At 40.3% G+C, this 19,009-nt stretch overlaps 1 protein-coding gene across 1 annotated transcript; it reads left to right on the top strand.

The window, feature by feature from the left end:
• Window positions 1-1,769: 1,769 nt before the first annotated feature.
• On the top strand, window positions 1,770-18,929 carry LOC139530708 (proto-oncogene tyrosine-protein kinase LCK-like). Its single transcript, XM_071327342.1, has 12 exons — window positions 1,770-1,988; window positions 3,975-4,084; window positions 7,419-7,479; window positions 7,590-7,680; window positions 7,850-7,951; window positions 8,147-8,400; window positions 8,624-8,776; window positions 10,331-10,510; window positions 15,550-15,626; window positions 17,563-17,716; window positions 17,896-18,027; window positions 18,247-18,929. The coding sequence occupies exons 2-12, from the start codon at window positions 3,980-3,982 to the stop codon at window positions 18,447-18,449; spliced, it is 1,512 nt and encodes a 503-aa protein (XP_071183443.1). The 5' UTR covers window positions 1,770-1,988; window positions 3,975-3,979; the 3' UTR covers window positions 18,450-18,929.
• The last annotated feature ends 80 nt before the right edge of the window (window positions 18,930-19,009 follow it).

Below are 19,009 nucleotides of genomic sequence, written 5' to 3'. Positions count from 1 at the left end.
GCCATGTATGCATCCAATATATTTAGTCAGGCAATGTCCACATTATTCTCACATATATTAGAATGTACGAATACTTTGAATATCAATGCATTGACAAGGCCTACATTTTTAAAATTATTCTTAATGTGTTAATGGCCTATTTTCTCGAAACTTTTTGCATGCTTTTTTGGGGGGGGTTCTATATTAGGCCCTATGTGTACAATTATATAAATAATACAATTGTATTACATTGAGATCCTTGAAAATTACAATGAAGTGCTTTATAAAAGTTCCTGAAAGTCCTTGAATTTGACTTGCCAATGTCTTTAAGAACCCTGCTTAAAGGATGTATAGTCCTAGGCCTCTGTTGTTGTTTAGGTCGAGTTATGTTCCAATCTGCATACATTCACTTTTATTCCTCTGAGCACAAATGTGGAGCTGCATGAAAATCGTTTTTATTTTTGTTTCAAACCATTTTGAAATTTTGATCCCAATGTCACACATCTTTATAGAAAGACCCATGAGCACAAATCTGCTTCTCTCTGATAAACCGGCACACAAAGAAGAAGCCAGCCACACAGGTCACCTTAGAACTTGAAAGTAAAACTACAAAACGATGTTTCCTTAATTTTAATTTGTTTAATGTGTGTATTAAATCTCTCCTGTAGCAGTCACACTTGCGCCTATTTCAGTGCACTTCCTGTACATGTTTGGGCTGACTTCCTGTCAGTACATGCTATAGAGTCTAGAGCTGCAGCCTGCCACCGCAACAAAGATCTATGTGGTCCGTAACACTCCCTGCAAGAGAGGGGGATGTGACTGGAGCTTCATATTCATCACATGCTTCTACACCTTTGTCATTTGACAGTGGAACAGGGTCGTGCTGTGGTCTTCTACGGCCCACAGTCGTGCACATCACAGAGATGGTGTGTAAATAATTATTTATGAGAGATCACCTGAGGGTTTGTGTAGGTGTATGGATGTTTGTAAGCATATCAACCAAGAAATGAATGGTGAAAATCAAAGCCGTTTTCAGATTGTTTTGTGACCAAGTAAACCAATCAACAACTGACTGTCTGTAGATCAGTGATAAACCACACCATTGACCAAAATAACATGAAATAACATCTGTCATCCCAGACCAGAGCACAGAAAATTTGATGTGATTATAAAATAAACAAAATGGCCTCGAATGTCATTGTTGATTTCCTGAGACTAAACAAACCAAACAATTGATGGGTTTTATAGCTTTTGTCCTCTCAGAGGACATTTAGAATCAAGTAAAATGTATTCTAACTCCCAGGGAATCACTCTCCATTTGAAAATGAACATGACAACACTTTTCTGCATAGTCAATTGAGGGGGCAGGCAATGACTCATTTGGCAATTACAACTTAATGTCGATGACACAGGTTTCCCCGTAATCACAGTCTCATTGCGATACACAGATACAAAGATCTGAATCAAAATGGAGTCTATCAGCTGCCTGAGACTCTACTTCACCAATCCTACCCAATTGTGACTGATGGAACATTCACACGTATTCACAAACTAGGAGAGAGGTACTGTCCTGACCCATTTACAGAGGAGCCCAACGTTCCCTGTTAAACACACAGCTGCATGGGTAGCACCTGTCAGAGCCACTGCAGAACAACCCTCAACCTTTCAACGACAGGAAGCCCTTTGGGTGGCTTTCTCTCCACTGAGGTGTGTGTACGTGCGTGTGTGTGTGTGCGTGTGTGTGGTGTGCGTGTTTTGAAGGTACTGCATGAGTAAGTGATGAGATCTTCACATACAAAACTCCCGGCCTGAAAACCTCACTCAACATCCTATTGTTTCTTATTTTCTCTCCAAAAGTAACGTTATATTTCTAGTTGCTTTTTTTGATAATGTTCATATTTGATGAAGACTAGGTCTCTTAGTCATGGATAAAGCTGTTCTGGCTGCAGACCAGTGACATCGCTGACACCCTGTTGAAGAGCATTATATTGGGCTTAAAGTTTAATGAGGTAGGTCTTAAACTTTCTATATAATGCATCTATGTTGACGTGGTCTCCCTTTGAGAGCGTAATTTGAATCAGGATGTACAACAATGTATACAATTGTGTTTTACAGTAAATGAGCAGTCACAAATGTTTAGGCTATAGTCAATATTGAGAAGATGTTTAATGTACTATAAAAAATTACATTTAGCTTAAAAGGCAATACAAAATACAAGGGGGTAACAGGTCATTTAGGAAACATTTATGAAAATTAACATCTGGTTAGGTAATTGCAATTCTTGTGGTTATTATGCTTTTATTACAGTTTGACGGACAATTGTTTAAGGTTTTTATTTGTCAGGAAGGGATCTGGTGACCAAGAAGGTCCTTGTGATTTAGTATCCATCTGTATAGCACATCATTTAATATGCATTTGGAAAATTTGATGATTTCATGAAAGCAGCAACGCTCAAGAGGGCTACTATTTTCAGAGCATTTTGACAGATGGAAGGACATCTTGTTGATGTAATGCATTAATACAGGTTAGTCATACCACTAAAATGTAGCCTAAAGAGCAGTGTTTAGTGTCTACCTCTGTGTAACCCTTCTCCAACCTTCATTATAATGACCTTCAGGGTGGATCACACCACACATAGCATTTCATGTGAAAGAAACATCAATGCCTCAACAAATGCAGCACAACATAATGATAATAAAGTCAACCAACCAAAGCCTACACACTGGGCCTTGAGAGGAGGGCAGCCCCTCAGCAGCTGAATATAATTAAGAGATTAAATCAAGAGGGCATCCACTCAATGGAAAATATTGACTTTGTTTAGATGACTTTCTCTGAGAGCCTGTCAGACAAAGGCAGGAGAGATGTCACCCAAAAGCGACCCCTCTCGTCCCCCTCCATTCCGTCCCAGTGCAGGGGTGGACTGTTGCTAACGGGGTCAGGCTTTTCCGGACCCGTCAGATTTTCTCACGGATTTGTGCCCTCGGGACATGCGGCGACTCCAACTAGCCCACTGACCCTGTTACGTGAGCCAACCAATGGGATTGGAGCATGGAGCGGGCCTGAGAACACAGGGTCATACTGTACTGCTGAGGGGTAGAGCACTCCATCCGCACTGAGAGCATGGTTTAACACTGGATTCGTTTTATTTGAAATATAATCACATTTTCTCCCAAAAAATCTGGACTATGATTCATTCCCAAATGAAGACAAATAATTATAACACGAAATGTAGGTTACTTTGTGAAACGTCTAGCAATTTGGTTTCTCAACAAAAAAGGTCACATTGAATTATATGTGCAATTCTCTTCACTGTATCTGTGACCGATTTAAGTCTGTCATATCTCAGCAAGCTGCACAGTCTATGGATCAGTTCTTAGTGCCATGCAGATCCTCATCACACTACTAGGAGACGAGGCGTACATGCCAATGTGTTGGAGTATTTTAATTTGCGGTGGGCGATTTTTGACATCCTGCTAAACTCCGCTGGTTGTTGTGTATTGATGTGAAGCTACACAGAAACAATAATGTAGGTTTACATCCTGACACAATTTCATATTTTTGTCTGGCCAAGATTTTTACTTTATTTTCTCACTTCAAAGATTTAGCCATATCAGGACATCCTGAGTTGTTTTTCCAGGGCTGGGGATTTAAGGGATATTAGATGTTTACAGGATGTTAACATAAAAGACATGTTCTGGGCAAAAAGTTCTGCTTATTAATGTTAATTCATTTGTTTATGTACACTCTTCATTTGATTGATTTGAGTTTACATTTCCAAGGGATTTGAGGTTGAACAGCTTTTCACTTTTTAAGAAGGTAATATAATAAGCTACAGCTATGTAGTTCACCAACTCTCTTGGGAGCCAAGTCTAAGTATGGGGCACTAAGCAACTATTTTGTTTCAATCAAGCACAATTTTTTTTAATCATACTTTGTCAATCAATCTCTTCTATTATGTAGTGATGTAAACTGACAAACTCTTGACAATGTTTCAGGTAAAATGGGATGCAACTGTAGTTCAGATTATGATGATGACTGGGTAGAGAACCTAGACGAAGTGTGTGACAACTGCAACTGCCCGATTCCCACCCAGTCGGCTAACCCGGTGAGTGTGTGTGTGTGTTTGTGTGTAGACAGCGGCATAGCGTCTGGACGTGGCTGGGGAAGTAGTGTGGAAGGCGAGGAAGAGGGTGTGATATTTTTACGTGGTCTCAAAAAAAAGAAAAACACACAAACATCTCCGATATGCATTTAATTGACATATCAATGAATATAACTTATGCAACCACGGTCTACCTAAAAGAGTGTTGTGCAAGTCAACGCTTGGGAATTGTTGCCTGATGACTCACACTGAATTATTTCGCTGCTCTATCGTTCGTTACATACTTCAGTCTGAATCTGCCATGATTGAATGTCGTTTGTGGTAACATCTTTGCGATGAAAACAAAGTAATCAGCAATTAGATTGTCTCTAACCAATCAGAGCATCCAAAGCCAATTGCGTTCTTTCGAAAACACTGCTGGCTCTGGCCCAACCGATTGTATTCTGGGTCCAATCAAACAGGCCGAATGTGTTCACATTCTAGAGGGATCAGGAAAGGAGTCAAATCCAGACTCATTGCGAAAAAGAAACCAACGTTTGTGGGCGTGGCGTTTGGCCGGAACAATGAGGGAGTTCTATTAATGCGGGTTAGCATTGATTGCATTTGTTTTGAACTTAGTGATGGGGGGGGCAGCATCATATCGTAATATTGTTTTTGGACGATATTATATTGATAGTTGACTCAGAGTATACATTTTTAGGTAGTGTTAGCTAGCGCTAGTTGGCTGTACCTGCTCCAAAAAAGTATTTTTCATCCAATAGCTTGTTCTCCATCTTCTTTTTAAACAGTGAGCCAACATCTTTTCAGCACTTTTATTTCCCTGACTGATCAAAACTAGTTTTTACATTTGAGTCATTTAGCAGACTTATCCAGGGCGACTTAGAGGAGCAATTAGGGTTAAGTGTCTTGCTCAAGGACATATCAACAGATTTTTCACCTAGTCAGCTCAGGGATTTGAACCAGCAACGTTTTGGTTACTGGCCCAACACCCTTAACTGCTAGGCTACCTGCCGCATGCTCTCTCTTGTCTCTCTGCATCAGACATATATGGCGCCTTCTGAAAGTATTTACACCCCTTGACTTTTTACCAAAACAATTGCGTTACAAAGTAGGATTAAAATGAATTTTTGTCAACGATTTACACAAAATACTCTGTAATGTCAAAGTGAAAGAAAAATTTGAACATTTGTAAAAATAAAACACGAATATATCTTGACTACATAAGGATTCAACCCCCTGAATCAATACGTTAGAATAACCTTTGGCAGTGATTACTGAGTCTTTCTGGGTAAGTCCCTAAGAGCTTTGCACACCTGGAATGTACAATACTTGCACATTATTATTTTCTTCAAGCTCTGTCAAGTTGCTAGACAGCCATTTTCAAATCTTGCCATAGATTTTCAAGCCGATTTAAGTCAAAACTGTAACTAGGCCACTCAGGAATATTCAGTGTCGTCTTGGTAAGCACCTCCAGTGCATATTTGGCCTCGTGTTTTAGGTTATTGTCCTGCTAAAGGGTGTATTTGTCACTCAGTGTCTGAGACAGGTTTTCCTCTAGGATATGCCTATGCTTAGCTCTATTCCGTTTCTTTTCATCCTAAAGAAAACTCCCTAGTCCTTGCCGATGGCAAACATCCCCATAACATGATGCATCCACCACCATGCTTGAAAATATGAAGAGTGGTACTCAGTTATGTGGATTTGCCCCAAACATAACGCTTTGTATTAAGGACATAAAGTACATTTCTTTGCCACATTTTTTGCAGTTTTACTTTAGTAACTTATTGCAAACAGGATGAATATTATTTATTATTTTCACTCTGTCATTTAGGTTAGTATTTGAGTTAGGAAGAACAACTGTATTTCTGCAGTGACTGGGTGTATTGATACACCATCCAAAGTGTAATTTAATAACGTCACCCAAGACAGTACCAATACAGCTGCCCTTCTTTGCGAGGCATTGGAAAACCTCCCTGGTCTTTCTGGTTGAATCTGTGTTTGAAATTCACTGCTAGACTGAGGGACCTTACAGAAAATGCATGGGGTACAGATATAAGGTAGCCATTAAAAAAATAATGTTAAACACTATTATTGCACACAGAGTGAGTCCATGCAACTTATTATGTGACTTGTTAAGCAAATGTTTACTCCTGAACCTATTTAGGTTTGCCATAACAAAGAGGTTGAATACTTATTGACTCAAGACATTTCAGCTTTTCCTTTTTAATTCATTTGTACAAATTTCTAAAAACATAATTCCACTTTGACATTGTGAGGTATCGTGTGTAGATCAGTGACACAAAATCTCAATTTAATCAATTTGAAATGCAGGCTGTAACACAACAAAATGTGGAAAAAGTCAAGGGGTGTGAATACTTTCTGAAGGCACTGTAGTGAGCAATATGTTTGGAACATGAAAATCGCAATAAAATCGCCGTATCGGCACCTAAGTATCATGTTAATATCGTATTCTGAAGTCCCTGGCAATTCCCAGCCCTACTGGAACCAAGATGCCTCTATGGCGTGAGCTAGGTGCCCCGTTTTGGCTGACGGCGAAGTCGGCTTAAAACAAAAGTCATGTAGGTTAAGCATGTGGAGTAACAAGTAGGATTCTGTGTTTTCACATACAGAAGTGATTGATTTTGATAAAAAGGCTTTATCTGTCGACCCAATGAAAACTAGTTTGAGAATTTGAACATATATTTTATGGAAACGAGATGTTGTATGTTTCTGAACGATGCTGCCTTGTTGACAACATGACCGAGCGGTGCAGATTACTGTTTGATTTGAGAAGGGCACTCCTCCCTCACCGCTTTTGTTCCGTTCACATCACGGGCCATAGCCCGCTGTACTTAATCAAACTCTCTCAATGATTCTGGGTAGCTAGAAATGGGAATTGGCAATTTACATAATTTGGGGGGGAAGTTGGCTTTTGTGTGTGCAATTAATTGGGACTGTAACCATTCACTAAATGTTCTGTTTCACTTCCTCCCTCTGAATTACAGGAGATATACTAGTAGATTTGAAGTAGAGGAGAATAGCACATGTGAATGCTATGTTGTTGTTGGCCAGTGTGTCAGCAGAAAGTAAACATGAAGCTAGGGTGTCTTTAAAAATCTTCTCTTAATATCGTGCCTCACTTTAAGGAATTTATGGTTTTTACCTTAAGTCAAATTTCCCATCATGATAGTGTAAACCCCCAGACTTTTCTCTTTACTGTTTTCATGCAAGTAACAACTTGAACTTCCATAGTTTGTACTCTGAATAAGAATCTTTGAATTCAGAAGTGGAAACCCAGGTTATTTTACTAATCCATACCCTGCTTTGGTATCATCAGTACACAGATCAACTGATCCCCTACCCCTCTCATCTCACGCCTCCCTCTTCCCCTCTACCAGGTATGTTCTTATACATGAATATGTGGGTAATGATGTGCCTTCTTCTGGTGGATCAAATCTAATCATTATTGTTTATGTTTTCCTCACCCATGCTGGTTATGGTTGTACAGATAGCCTGGTGATTGCCATATACAGCTATGAACCAAACCACAATGATGACCTGGGCTTTGAGAAGGGAGACAAGCTGAAAATCCTCAATAAGTAAGAATAGGGATGGGAGGGTTGTGTGATGCAATTTACTTTTTAGAGGATGTGATATATTTGTGTAGTTGTGCAAAAGTGTGTAGTTGTTTGATGGAGCATGACACATTGCCAGTGCTTGAAAAGTATGAGATAGTGAGTAAGTGTTGCTGTTATGTCTGCTGTCCAGGGATGACCCGGAGTGGTTCATGGCAGAGTCTCTCATCACAGGCCAGAAGGGATTCATCCCATACAACTTTGTTGCCCCCCTGAACTCAATGGAGATGGAGACGTAAGTCAATTCAGTTGAATTCAATTCAAACTCAAATAACTGCATTTCATTTCACTTTAAGTCATGCAGGAAGCACACACATACATTACCCAACATCATCTCACTCAACCAACACCATCTCCCCATACTCAACAACCTTCAAGGGAAAGGGATGTGGTTATGTTTGAAGCTCTATGCCTGTTTTTTGTGCTTCAGATGGTTTTTCAAGAACCTCTCCAGAAACGATGCCATGAGGCTCCTGCTAGCTCCGGGGAATACACAGGGCTCCTTCATGGTCAGAGAGAGTGAGACAACCCAAGGCTCCTTCTCCTTATCTGTCAGGGACTTGGATCCCGACACTGGAGACACGGTCAAGCACTACAGAATCCGGAACTTGGATGATGGTGGTTTCTACATCACCGCAAAGATATCCTTCAACTCCCTGAAAGAGCTGGTCCAGCATCACTCACGTATGTGCTATGACTCACATCCTGTCTGAACTCTTGGAGCGATGCCTCCAGTCAGAACACAATACATCAGCCAAACAATACAGAAAGCATTGGTACCAAATACCATTATCATACCATCCATAGTGCACCTTAGCACATCTTAGCACAGTCTTTCTCAAAATGTGAACTGTATAACTTGACGTTATTCAACCTTTGACCCTGCCTGTGTTGTGTGTGTCTGCAGGTGAGGCGGATGGTCTGTGCACCCGGCTGATGAAGCCGTGCCAGTCCCGCATGCCCCAGAAACCCTGGTGGCAAGACGAATGGGAGATCCCCCGGGAGTCCCTCAAAATGGAGCGCAGGCTCGGGGCTGGGCAGTTTGGAGAAGTCTGGATGGGTGAGAGCCTTCAGAAAGTTTTCATACCCCTTGACTTATTCAACATTTTGCCTTTAGTTTAGGCCTGAATTCCAAATTGATTAAATAGATTTGTTTTCTCACCCATCTACACACAATACCCCATAATGACTAAGTGAAAACATGTTTTTAGAAATGTTTGCTAATTTATTGAAAATGTAATACAGCAATATCTAATTTACATAAGTATTCACACACCTGAGTCAATACTTTGTAGAAGCACTTTTAGCGGCGATTACAGCTGTGAGAATTTTGGGGTATATCTCTAAGAGCTTTGCACACCTGGATTGTACTATATTTTCTCTCTATTCTTTAAAAAAACTCTTCAAGCGCTGTCAACTTGCCATAGATTTTCAAGCCGATTTAAATCCAAAAATGTAACTAGCCCATTCAGGAACATTCAATGTCGTCTTGGTAAGCAACTCCAGTGTAGATTTGGCATTGTGTTTTAGGTTATTGTCTTGCTGACAATTTCAATAAATGTGCAAAAATTTCTAAAAACATGTTTTCACTTTGTCATTATGGGGTATTGTGTGTAGATGGGTGAGAGGGGGAAAAAACAATTTAAAGTCAGGCTGTAATACAACAAAATGTGTGAATACATTCTGAAGGCAATGTACAACCACAGTGGTTGATATTTTCAGATTACCAATGCGTGTGTTGGTTTGCATAGATGCACTAGATATAAAGCAACCAGTTGCTCAATTGGTCCTGTCTCTCTCTGTGTCTGCCAGAACAGCTTTAGTTTAGGCTTTAGTTCTGCATTGTGTGTAATTTCCTAAATACTGCCATCACTGCAGTGCTTGTTTGAGCTGGTAGGGCCCGTTTGGGATTGATGTCAGGTATTAGCTGCATTACGCAAGAGAGCCAGTGAGCATGCTGGGCTGAAGTTCTAGCCACACCAGAGGCTCTCTCTATATTAGTTCATATTACAATATTTGCTATCACCTCCCACTGTGACCCTAAAATCAACCATTAAAAAATAAACTCCAGTGTTTTGATGTTGAGAATATCTGCTGATGTAATCTGATCACTTCACACTAGTTTTCCAGTGGAGGGGGAGATCTTCCTTTTGTCCAGCTCCATGTGTGTGAACACAAAGCAACATTCAAAACTATCCTGCTATGGGACTTTGTATTTTCCAAATTCCTCCTTCATGCGATCTTGGCAACATACAGTATTTGTTTCTCTCAGCGGATGAATACACCAACAACATAGGGGGGATTGTTGTTTGACAACAACAAAAAGTATCCATGCATGTCAGATTGGAAAAAACAAACCACCATTCCTTTTCCCGAAATTATTTCAGTTATAGATAAAAGTAGGGAAGAATGCTTTCAATAACAAATAAAGTTCATTCTCACCATAACAGCATATGCTATAACTCGGCAAATTGTGACCTATTGCAAACTTGAGTGTCCTCAAATCACTCCATCTTACACATTGTATACTACACTACTGAGTAATATCACTGTGATATTACTGCAGTAAACTGTATATTTACTGTATCACCAATGGCCTTCCTCCATGCTGCAGGTCTGTACAACAACCACAGGCGGGTAGCCATTAAGAACCTGAAGGTGGGCACCATGTCCATGGCTGCCTTCCTGGCCGAGGCCAACCTGATGAAGGCGCTGCAGCACCCGCGCCTGGTGCGCCTCTTCGCCGTGGTTACCCAGGAGCCCATCTACATCATCACAGAGTTCATGGAGAACGGTGGGTGTCACTGTCTAGGATTACATTGTTATTAGGCTAATGGTCAATGCTCGTCTTTCAGGGTAAGACCAACTCCCTATACAAAAGGGCAATAACCCTGATCCTATTCTATTCAGTTGTTCTTCTATTCTACTGTACTCTATTCCATGACAGCTGCTCAGCAAGCCTATGCCTATGTCTGTGCCTGTCAACGTAGATGACTCTCAATCCCGGCGCTGAAAGAGTGAACAGCTAAGACAGAGTCATCAAGGGAGATTCTAGAGAAACACCTGGAGCAGACAAAAGAGTGTTTTCAGCCAGGATATCGTCATCGGCTTTCGTGATCAAACATGTTAAACTGTTATGTTGATAAGAGTGAGAGTAACAAAAGAGTGGCTTGGGTGTTTACCAGAATGCGTTTCATGAGTCAGTCTTTTCCCAGGCATGCTGCAGTCCACTGACAATGTTAAATGATCCAAAAAAGCATTTTATTATAGATGCAAGATTAAAATGTAATGTTTTCTCATTCAATTATAAGATGAATACTCCTAGTTATGGCTTAACGGTTATTTACTGAAACGCTCATTCTAAATGGAACATGTGATCTTCAGAAACGCAGTACAAATTTAACCTTGTTATTCCATACATCTCCTTCTTTAGAGTGGATAATCTTCTTAGAGGCTATTTTCAGCCTATTTTGGTGACCCTGCTGCACTTTCCTCAACTTAAATAATCAAATCAGCAAACGTGAACTTTAATTATCTTTTCCCGTACTGGCCGGTGCCTCTAATGTCAACACACCAAAGGGAAGTCCGTTCTGACTGGAAAAGAGAGACGTCAAATAGGGGAGTGGTGATTCACTGTCTCATTGTTCAGTGATGGGACCTGTGTCCACCCCCATGAGCACGTGGCTCCATTCCAGTGTCAGCACAGACAGACCGCAACACAGCCCCCCCTACAGCCCCCCTATTCCCCCAGTCAGACTAGGCTATTCAGCCACTGTCCAGTGACTACTCTCTTTCTCTTTTCACACAAGAAAGAGAGAGGCTGTCTGTAAACGGGTAGCAAAGCAAAGCCAGACCAATAAAAATGGCACCATGGTTACAGGTGCACTGCCCTGTACACAGACTAGCTGACATTGAAAACACAAGTCTTAATACCAGTGGCGTAGCCAGAAATTTGTTGGTGGGTGGGCCTGCAAAAATTTCTGGTGGGCAACAAACTTCCTGCAATTCTACACATTTTGCCTTGGGGCAGAGAGGAAAATGTGCAGTTTTATAGCTCATCTAATTCTATTCTACACATTTTGCCATGAGGCTGAGAGACAATTTTACATTTTTTAAGCTAATTAAAGCTAACATATAGGTGTGTTTACTGACAAAGGCACTGGATTGTGAGCTGTCTTGTTTGCTAAATGAAGAAATTAAATAAGCAGTGGCATGGTGCATATTTTTTATTTAACCTTTATTTAACTAGCATATAGCTATAGAAGCACAGTGACATATCCTCAATGCGGTCACATTTGTAGCTTATTGGGGGTGTGGCTTTAAGTTAGTTATTTTTGGCAACCCATCCCATGATAGTGAATGTCATTACAGGTCATCGGTTCTGTTCAATCATTTATATAAAGACGAGATGACTGATATAGGGCACTGTGTTGAAGCCACAGTCTACAGACACAGCCTCCATCTTGGCACTCACCCACTATTGTAAAATATATTTTGGAAGCTATAGAAATGCATTTATTAATGTCTACATTCGTTTGCCACATTTATTCTATTACAGACACCTTAATGCACTCCTTCGGAATCGGTGTCCTGTCCATGGGACGGTTGAGCTAATGTAGGCTAATGCGATTAGCATGAGGTTGTAAGTAACAAGAACATTTCCCAGGACGTAGACATATCTGATATTGGCAGAAAGCTTAAATTCTTGTTAATCTAACTGCAATGTCTAATTTACAGTAGCTATTACAGTGAAATAATACCATGCTATTGTTTGAGGAGAGTGCATAATTTTGAACATAAAAAGTTATTAATAAACAAATTAGGCACATTTTGGGCAGTCTTGATACAACATTTTGAACAGAAATGCAATGGTTCACTGGATCAGTCTAAAACTTTTCACATACACTGCTGTCATCTAATGTTCAAAATCTAAATTGCACCTGGGCTGGAATAATACATTATGGACTTTCTCTTGCATTTCAAAGATGCAAAAGAATGGTTCGTTTTTTCTTTGTATTATCTTTTACCAGATCTATTGTGTTATATTCTCCTACATTCCTTTCACATTTCCACAAACTTCAAAGTGTTTCCTTCAAATGGTACCAAGAATATGCCTATCCTTGCTTCAGGGCCTGAGCTAAAGGGAGTTAGATTTGGGTATGTCATTTTAGGCAAAAATGGGGGGGGGAAATGGACGTAGACATGTGAGGTAAACATAAAACAACTTTTTTTTAAAGATATAAAACCTTTTCCTTAAAAAGTATAATTTGTAGAGATTACTGATGTTACTGTCCTAACTACAACAACAAAAAATCATTAAATACATGAAATTTTGGCCATAAAACATTTAATTGAACTACTATAGAATTCCATTCATTCCTATGGCGGACTGCTCCTACTGGGGAGTGCCAATATGGCTGGTGGCTTCAAAGCCTCTCAATGGCCAATACATATCATCAGCAATCCACATTGTCTTCCATCAGATAGCGCGTCGATTCTGCACGCACTGTTCTGTCGCATATCTTGCAAAGGCTAATGGTATAGATCAAAAGTATTCCAGCTACAATGGGCTGCCATAACATTAGACAATATTACCTAGGTGACATCGTCTGCTGAACCCAATTTCTGCCTCAAAATGGTCTGAATTAATCTAAGCTAAAACAATAAATATGTCAATAATGTTTATGTTTTGTTGGTGAGGAAGTCATAGTCGCCCCATTTTAAATCTAGCTAAGGATTATTGTGCTTCAATGAGCAGTATTTCTGAAGTTTGACTACGGGCATGAAAGCTATCATAAATTTGTCCAACATTAACGTTAGTTTGCTAGCTTGCTGAACCAGTCACTGAAATCATCTTTGACTGAAACGATGCTGCTAACCTACCAGCTACCTGCTTCGTGCTCCACATACAATGCTTTTCTTCCAACAAAAGCCAACTTGCAAGCTACTGTAGCTAGTAGTGCTAATGCTTACATTATTATGAGTTTTCATGAAGCAACTGTTCTTGCCACGAGTCATTGCAGTAGCTTCCCAAGTCAGCTGCTGTGTTCTGCAGACCCAACGATAAGATTGTTGAGAAACATGCTGATCTATCTACGGACTGATTTCTGATAACATTCAGTTCCCCTTAATTGTGGGGCTGCATTTCTACAACTTCAGGGCATTTTAAACAGGCTAAGCAAGCTTTTTATGTGAGTGAAGGAAGTAAGCTAGCTAGCTACAACAGTTAGCTACACAGCTGATGAAGTCACTGCACAGACGACCAACGTCCTTGCACAGAATTTGTGCAGGCGAAAGCCACCGGTTTGTTTTTTATTTGATCACAATTGCAAACTATTAAATCACTGTCACAACATTTGTAAACATTTAACTAGCTAGTTATTATTCCTATTCGATGGAAAGTCATACGAGAGCGCAGTGATTAGGAATTAGGAACTATGTTTTCATTTTTAGAATGTTCAATATTCAAATGTGAAAATGAGTTCCACGTCCAACAATAAAGATCGGTTGAGGGACGAGCGTTGTGGATGAGTGACGCCATCTGACGTGAAACAATGCAGCAATCCAGGGTTAACATACATCATTGGTTCTGTTATATTTCATCAAACCTGACTAAACCAGTGCACTGCTTGCTATGAATTATATCTGATGGTGTTTGCATGCTTAGGCAAAAAGACAAATAATGTCCCGTTTGGATTATTATTTTTTGTATATATATATATCGTTTTTTTTCGTGGCTCAATCTGAGTGTTTGGGCCTAGCTCCTCAGTGGGTGGGCCTGGTCCCACCCGTGCCTACGCCCCTGCTTAATACAACAACTTATTTTGATAGCAGTATGCTCTCTCCAAAAGCTTTGGTCATAATCTCTGACTACAGTTACTATGTCACCTGCATGTTTTTTAATGTGATCCCACATTCCCTTCAAAGGTTGTTGTTGCCTTTTTGAAGACCTGACATTAGGAGGGACGGTAACAAAGAACATTGAAAAGGCTCTGTCACTGGTGCAACAATAGCTTCAGTATGTAAGTGCTCTGAGCCAGTGAATGGAGGGCCTTTGTATTGTCTTCTATGAGAGGCCTGTAGAGCACCAACAGTGCCTTAACATGAACTGTTTCTTTGTTTGTGATTCACATGCACAGACACAATTGTTGCCTCTGTTGTCACTAGAAAGTAAGGCTTGATGTTCCCATCCTCTCAATTTGTCCCTCATTTTTTATCATTGAAGACAATACAACTGGAAAATAACAGGTGTGGCACGCTTAACTTTCCTCGCAACCTTGGCTTATACCGTTCCTTTGGCACACAGACATCAAAGGAGTCCTTCTTTACTAAAGCACAGGAGCCTGTTGCCCTTCTTTCCTGGAAGAGTCAATCCTCTTTTCTTAAGGCATTTCCTGCTGCTTGCCTTGGCTGGCTGAGGTCCTGTGGTATTGTTCGGTTTTAATCAAACACAATGTAGAGACGGAGGAGCCATGGCCTGTCGAATAGAGGCCATGCATCACATTGACTGACGGTGAACGCACTTCCTGAGAATGTTATTTTCCTAATTTAAACATCTATTCTGGGTCTAAGGCCAGCTATTTACAGTATGTCTGAGACATATCTAAATGTAGTTTTAATGGCAGTGTCATTAATCTTTCTCACAAAGCCTTTCACTGAACATAGAGTTTTCTGACTTAAAAGTATTTGTATCTTAAAATAATTACACCTCCATCAATATTGCATTAAGTGCTGGTGACTGGTAACATCTGTTTATAATTAAACAAAGGAGATCTGATGTAATGCCGCTCAAAACATATGTCATTTTAATAACTTGATCACATTTTGTTACAGGCGCTCTGGTAGATTTTCTCAAGTCGTCTGAGGGATCCAACATACCCATCAACACCCTCATAGATATGGCCTCTCAGGCAAGTTCCCTGCTCTTTACGTCAATCCCAATAGCTCTCTACACTTTTAACGAGTGTCTGTCTCCAAAATTCTCTCTCACTCTTTCCCCTCCATTCGCTCTTTCAGTTTCTATTCTCTGTATGGCCCTCATCTACAGGAAACAGCTCTTGCTATTATGAGGCTAACTATAATCTCCCGGTAACAATGGAGACCACTGTGTGAGGTTTACTAACAAACATAAGTCTATACACCTTGTCACAAATCTAACTGTGTCAACACCACTGAGGTGCTCACCCCTATCACAGTGCAATGCTATAGGTGTAACACAAATCGAAGTGACAGATATCCTGATACCTGAGAGACGTAATGCATATTCCATAATAAAACAAACCTACAGCCTACTCTAAATCACACTTGCACCAAGCTTCATAAGATCAAGAAAGCAGTTGTATTGCTGTTTGAGCCTCTCGTTCTAGAAGAACAACTTACTTAGAAGTAGTTTACGGCCAAAGATAGGGCCAAATATCGGGCCAAAGATGGGAGAACATCTAATTACACCAAAATCTTATCTAATTGGGCTACACTAACGTAATGTTATGGTTAAATTATATAACTCTCATTTACAGTAATGGACATTGAGCCACATGGATGTGTAATGGGGTTACAGGGATTTCAACTAACAAAGCTGTCAAAGCCGCCTGTGGCAAAAGAACAGCCTACTCTATGGATGAACTGTGAACGTGTTACGGCAAAAGAATGTTCCTGAGTAATGGCAAGAACACTGAATGGCATTCAGCACCATACATTGCTGTAAGCATGTAGTTAGTAAGAACACTGAAACAACATGACCTCAAGAGCTAATGAGTGAAAATTTAGATTTTTTTAACTTCCAGAGTGATGCACAATGATGATATGAAGTTCATATCACATACGCACCTCTCGGTTTTCTGCCAAGGGATTCGGGGCCACATGACACGTATCTGTGAGATTCTTACATCTGAAATATGCACTAATGTCTGCCTAAACACACACACACACACACACACACACACACACACACACACACACACACACACACACACACACACACACACACACACACACACACACACACACACACACACACACACACACACACACACACACACACACACACACACACACACAGCTGGGGCATTAGGGTGGGCCGGAAAGAGAGCTGGTTGTTAGGGGTTCATAACCTGCCTGTGAAAACTGGGTGGAGCACTGAGGTGAGAAGCAGAGATCTGACCTGGGGAAGTGGGAACCTCCTTGTCACAGGAATCTACCGCTGTCCTGTCTGTCTCTTATACACACACAGTATGTATCCTTCATAAATTGTGCCTTCCTGTATTATACTTATGCCAAAATGTGCATTCTATTCTACTGAGCCAGTTACTTTATGTTCCTATTCTTATCTTTTATTATTTCTTATTGTTGTTACATTGTCGAGAAGGAAGTAAGCATTTCATTGGACAGTGTATACCATGTGTACCCTATACGACTAATACAGCTGTGCACACCCCATCTGTAAATAGCCCATCCGATCTACCTACCTCATCCCCATATTGTTTTTATTAACTTTTTTGCACACCAGTATTTCTACGTGCACATCATCATCTGCACATCTATCACTCCAGTGTTAATTTGCTAAATTGTAATTACTTCGCTACTATGGCCTATTAATTGCCTTACCTCGTCAAGCCACTTGCACACTATATATAGACACTTTTTCTATTGTGTTATTGACTGTACGTTTGTTTATTCCATGTGTAACTCTGTGTTGTTGTTTGTCTCGCACTGCTTTGCTTTATCTTGGCCAGGTCGCAGTTGTAAATGAGAACTTGTTCTCAACTGGCCTACCTGGTTAAATAAAGGTGAAATTTAAAAAATTGAAACAAGTATGATTAATTCTTTATGATGTACTGCCTTCTGCAGGTGGCTGAGGGAATGGCCTACATTGAAGAGAATAACTATATCCATCGGGACCTGAGAGCAGCAAACATCCTAGTGTCTGATGAGCTCATCTGTAAGATCGCTGACTTTGGACTCGCAAGACTCATTGAGGACAACGAGTACACAGCCAGAGAGGGTAGCATGACTTTCCTTTAAACTAGAAAAAAATGGATGTGCTTGAATGTTCTAAGTGCTTTCTGCAAAGCCATGCACTCTATATACTATAGCCCCACCAAGTGTTCATGTACAATCCATTGGGTGCTTTTGAAATGAACATGAACCCAAAATTAAACCCATTTCACTTTTCCTTATCAGGTGCCAAATTCCCCATAAAATGGACAGCACCTGAAGCTATAAACTATGGAACCTTTTCCATCAAGTCAGATGTGTGGTCGTTTGGGATCCTCTTGACAGAGATAGTGACGTATGGCCGTATCCCATATCCAGGTATTTCACTGATGCACATCCACAATAATCCAATATTATACATGTCTATTTCATATGCAATGCATGTAGACTTCACATACACACATTCTCCACATAGCACCTGTATAATCCACAAACATCACATACTCTCTACAAAGGTGTTGCCCACAAAACCCCAACACATTGGCCACATTATTAACAAGTCTGCATCCCCATCTCTTGTCTCTTCCCTCTTCCCAGGAATGAGTAACCCAGAGGTGATCCAAAACCTGGAGAAAGGCTACCGGATGCCCCGACCTGAGAACTGCCCTGAGGGTCTGTACAACATCATGAACCTGTGCTGGAATGAGAGCCCAGAGAACCGGCCAACCTTTGAGTACCTGAGAAGCGTTCTGGAGGACTTCTTCACAGCCACAGAGGGGCAGTACCAGGAACAGCCATAAGACAGACAGACATGGGGAAAGGAGAGGAGAGGTCATTAAGGACATTAACTTTAACTTTTAAGACACAGAGATATGGTCCCAGCTTATATGCTTTTGATACTCTCTATCTGAGAACCATACCTGATCTACTTTCAATACACACCTAAACATTTGTAGGATGTAATTAAAGCATTTATAGTGTGACATTTTTTTAAACTCAAGGAAGATACCACTGTACTTTTACATACTTTGCATTCCTTTGTCATTTCATGTTTTTTGTTCGATTTGTACTATTTAGATTTTTCTATATTCTATTTGTATATTTTTTCTATGCGTTTGAAGACTATAAATCCATGGATGATGATGCCCTTACAAAAAACACAAATGTTAGACCTACTCTGTTCATGTATCTATAGTGCCATTGATACTTCTTCTTACCCGAAATGCATATGAGATGTCGATGATGACCATGCAATAAAAAGTGATGTAAAACATAGAAAAGACTCTTAACAAATAAGTGGCAAAAGTAAAACATGTTTCCCAACCTGGAATCCAAAACAGTGCTTATTGTGGCGGGATCT

Source organism: Salvelinus alpinus, chromosome 9, assembly GCF_045679555.1.
Source record: "Salvelinus alpinus chromosome 9, SLU_Salpinus.1, whole genome shotgun sequence".
Classification (NCBI taxonomy): Eukaryota; Metazoa; Chordata; class Actinopteri; order Salmoniformes; family Salmonidae; genus Salvelinus; species Salvelinus alpinus.
The sequence above is the reverse complement of the archived record's forward strand: the minus strand, read 5'-3'. Positions and strand labels throughout refer to the sequence as shown.

Excerpts from the sequence above, each read along its gene's own strand:
- LOC139530708 (XM_071327342.1), top strand. The coding sequence starts at position 3,980 with ATGGGATGCAACTGTAGTTCAGATTATGATGATGACTGGGTAGAGAAC. Across the intron at positions 4,085-7,418 it reads CCACCCAGTCGGCTAACCCG|TACACAGATCAACTGATCCC; the intron begins GTGAGTGTGTGT and ends TGGTATCATCAG. Across the intron at positions 8,401-8,623 it reads GCTGGTCCAGCATCACTCAC|GTGAGGCGGATGGTCTGTGC; the intron begins GTATGTGCTATG and ends GTGTGTCTGCAG.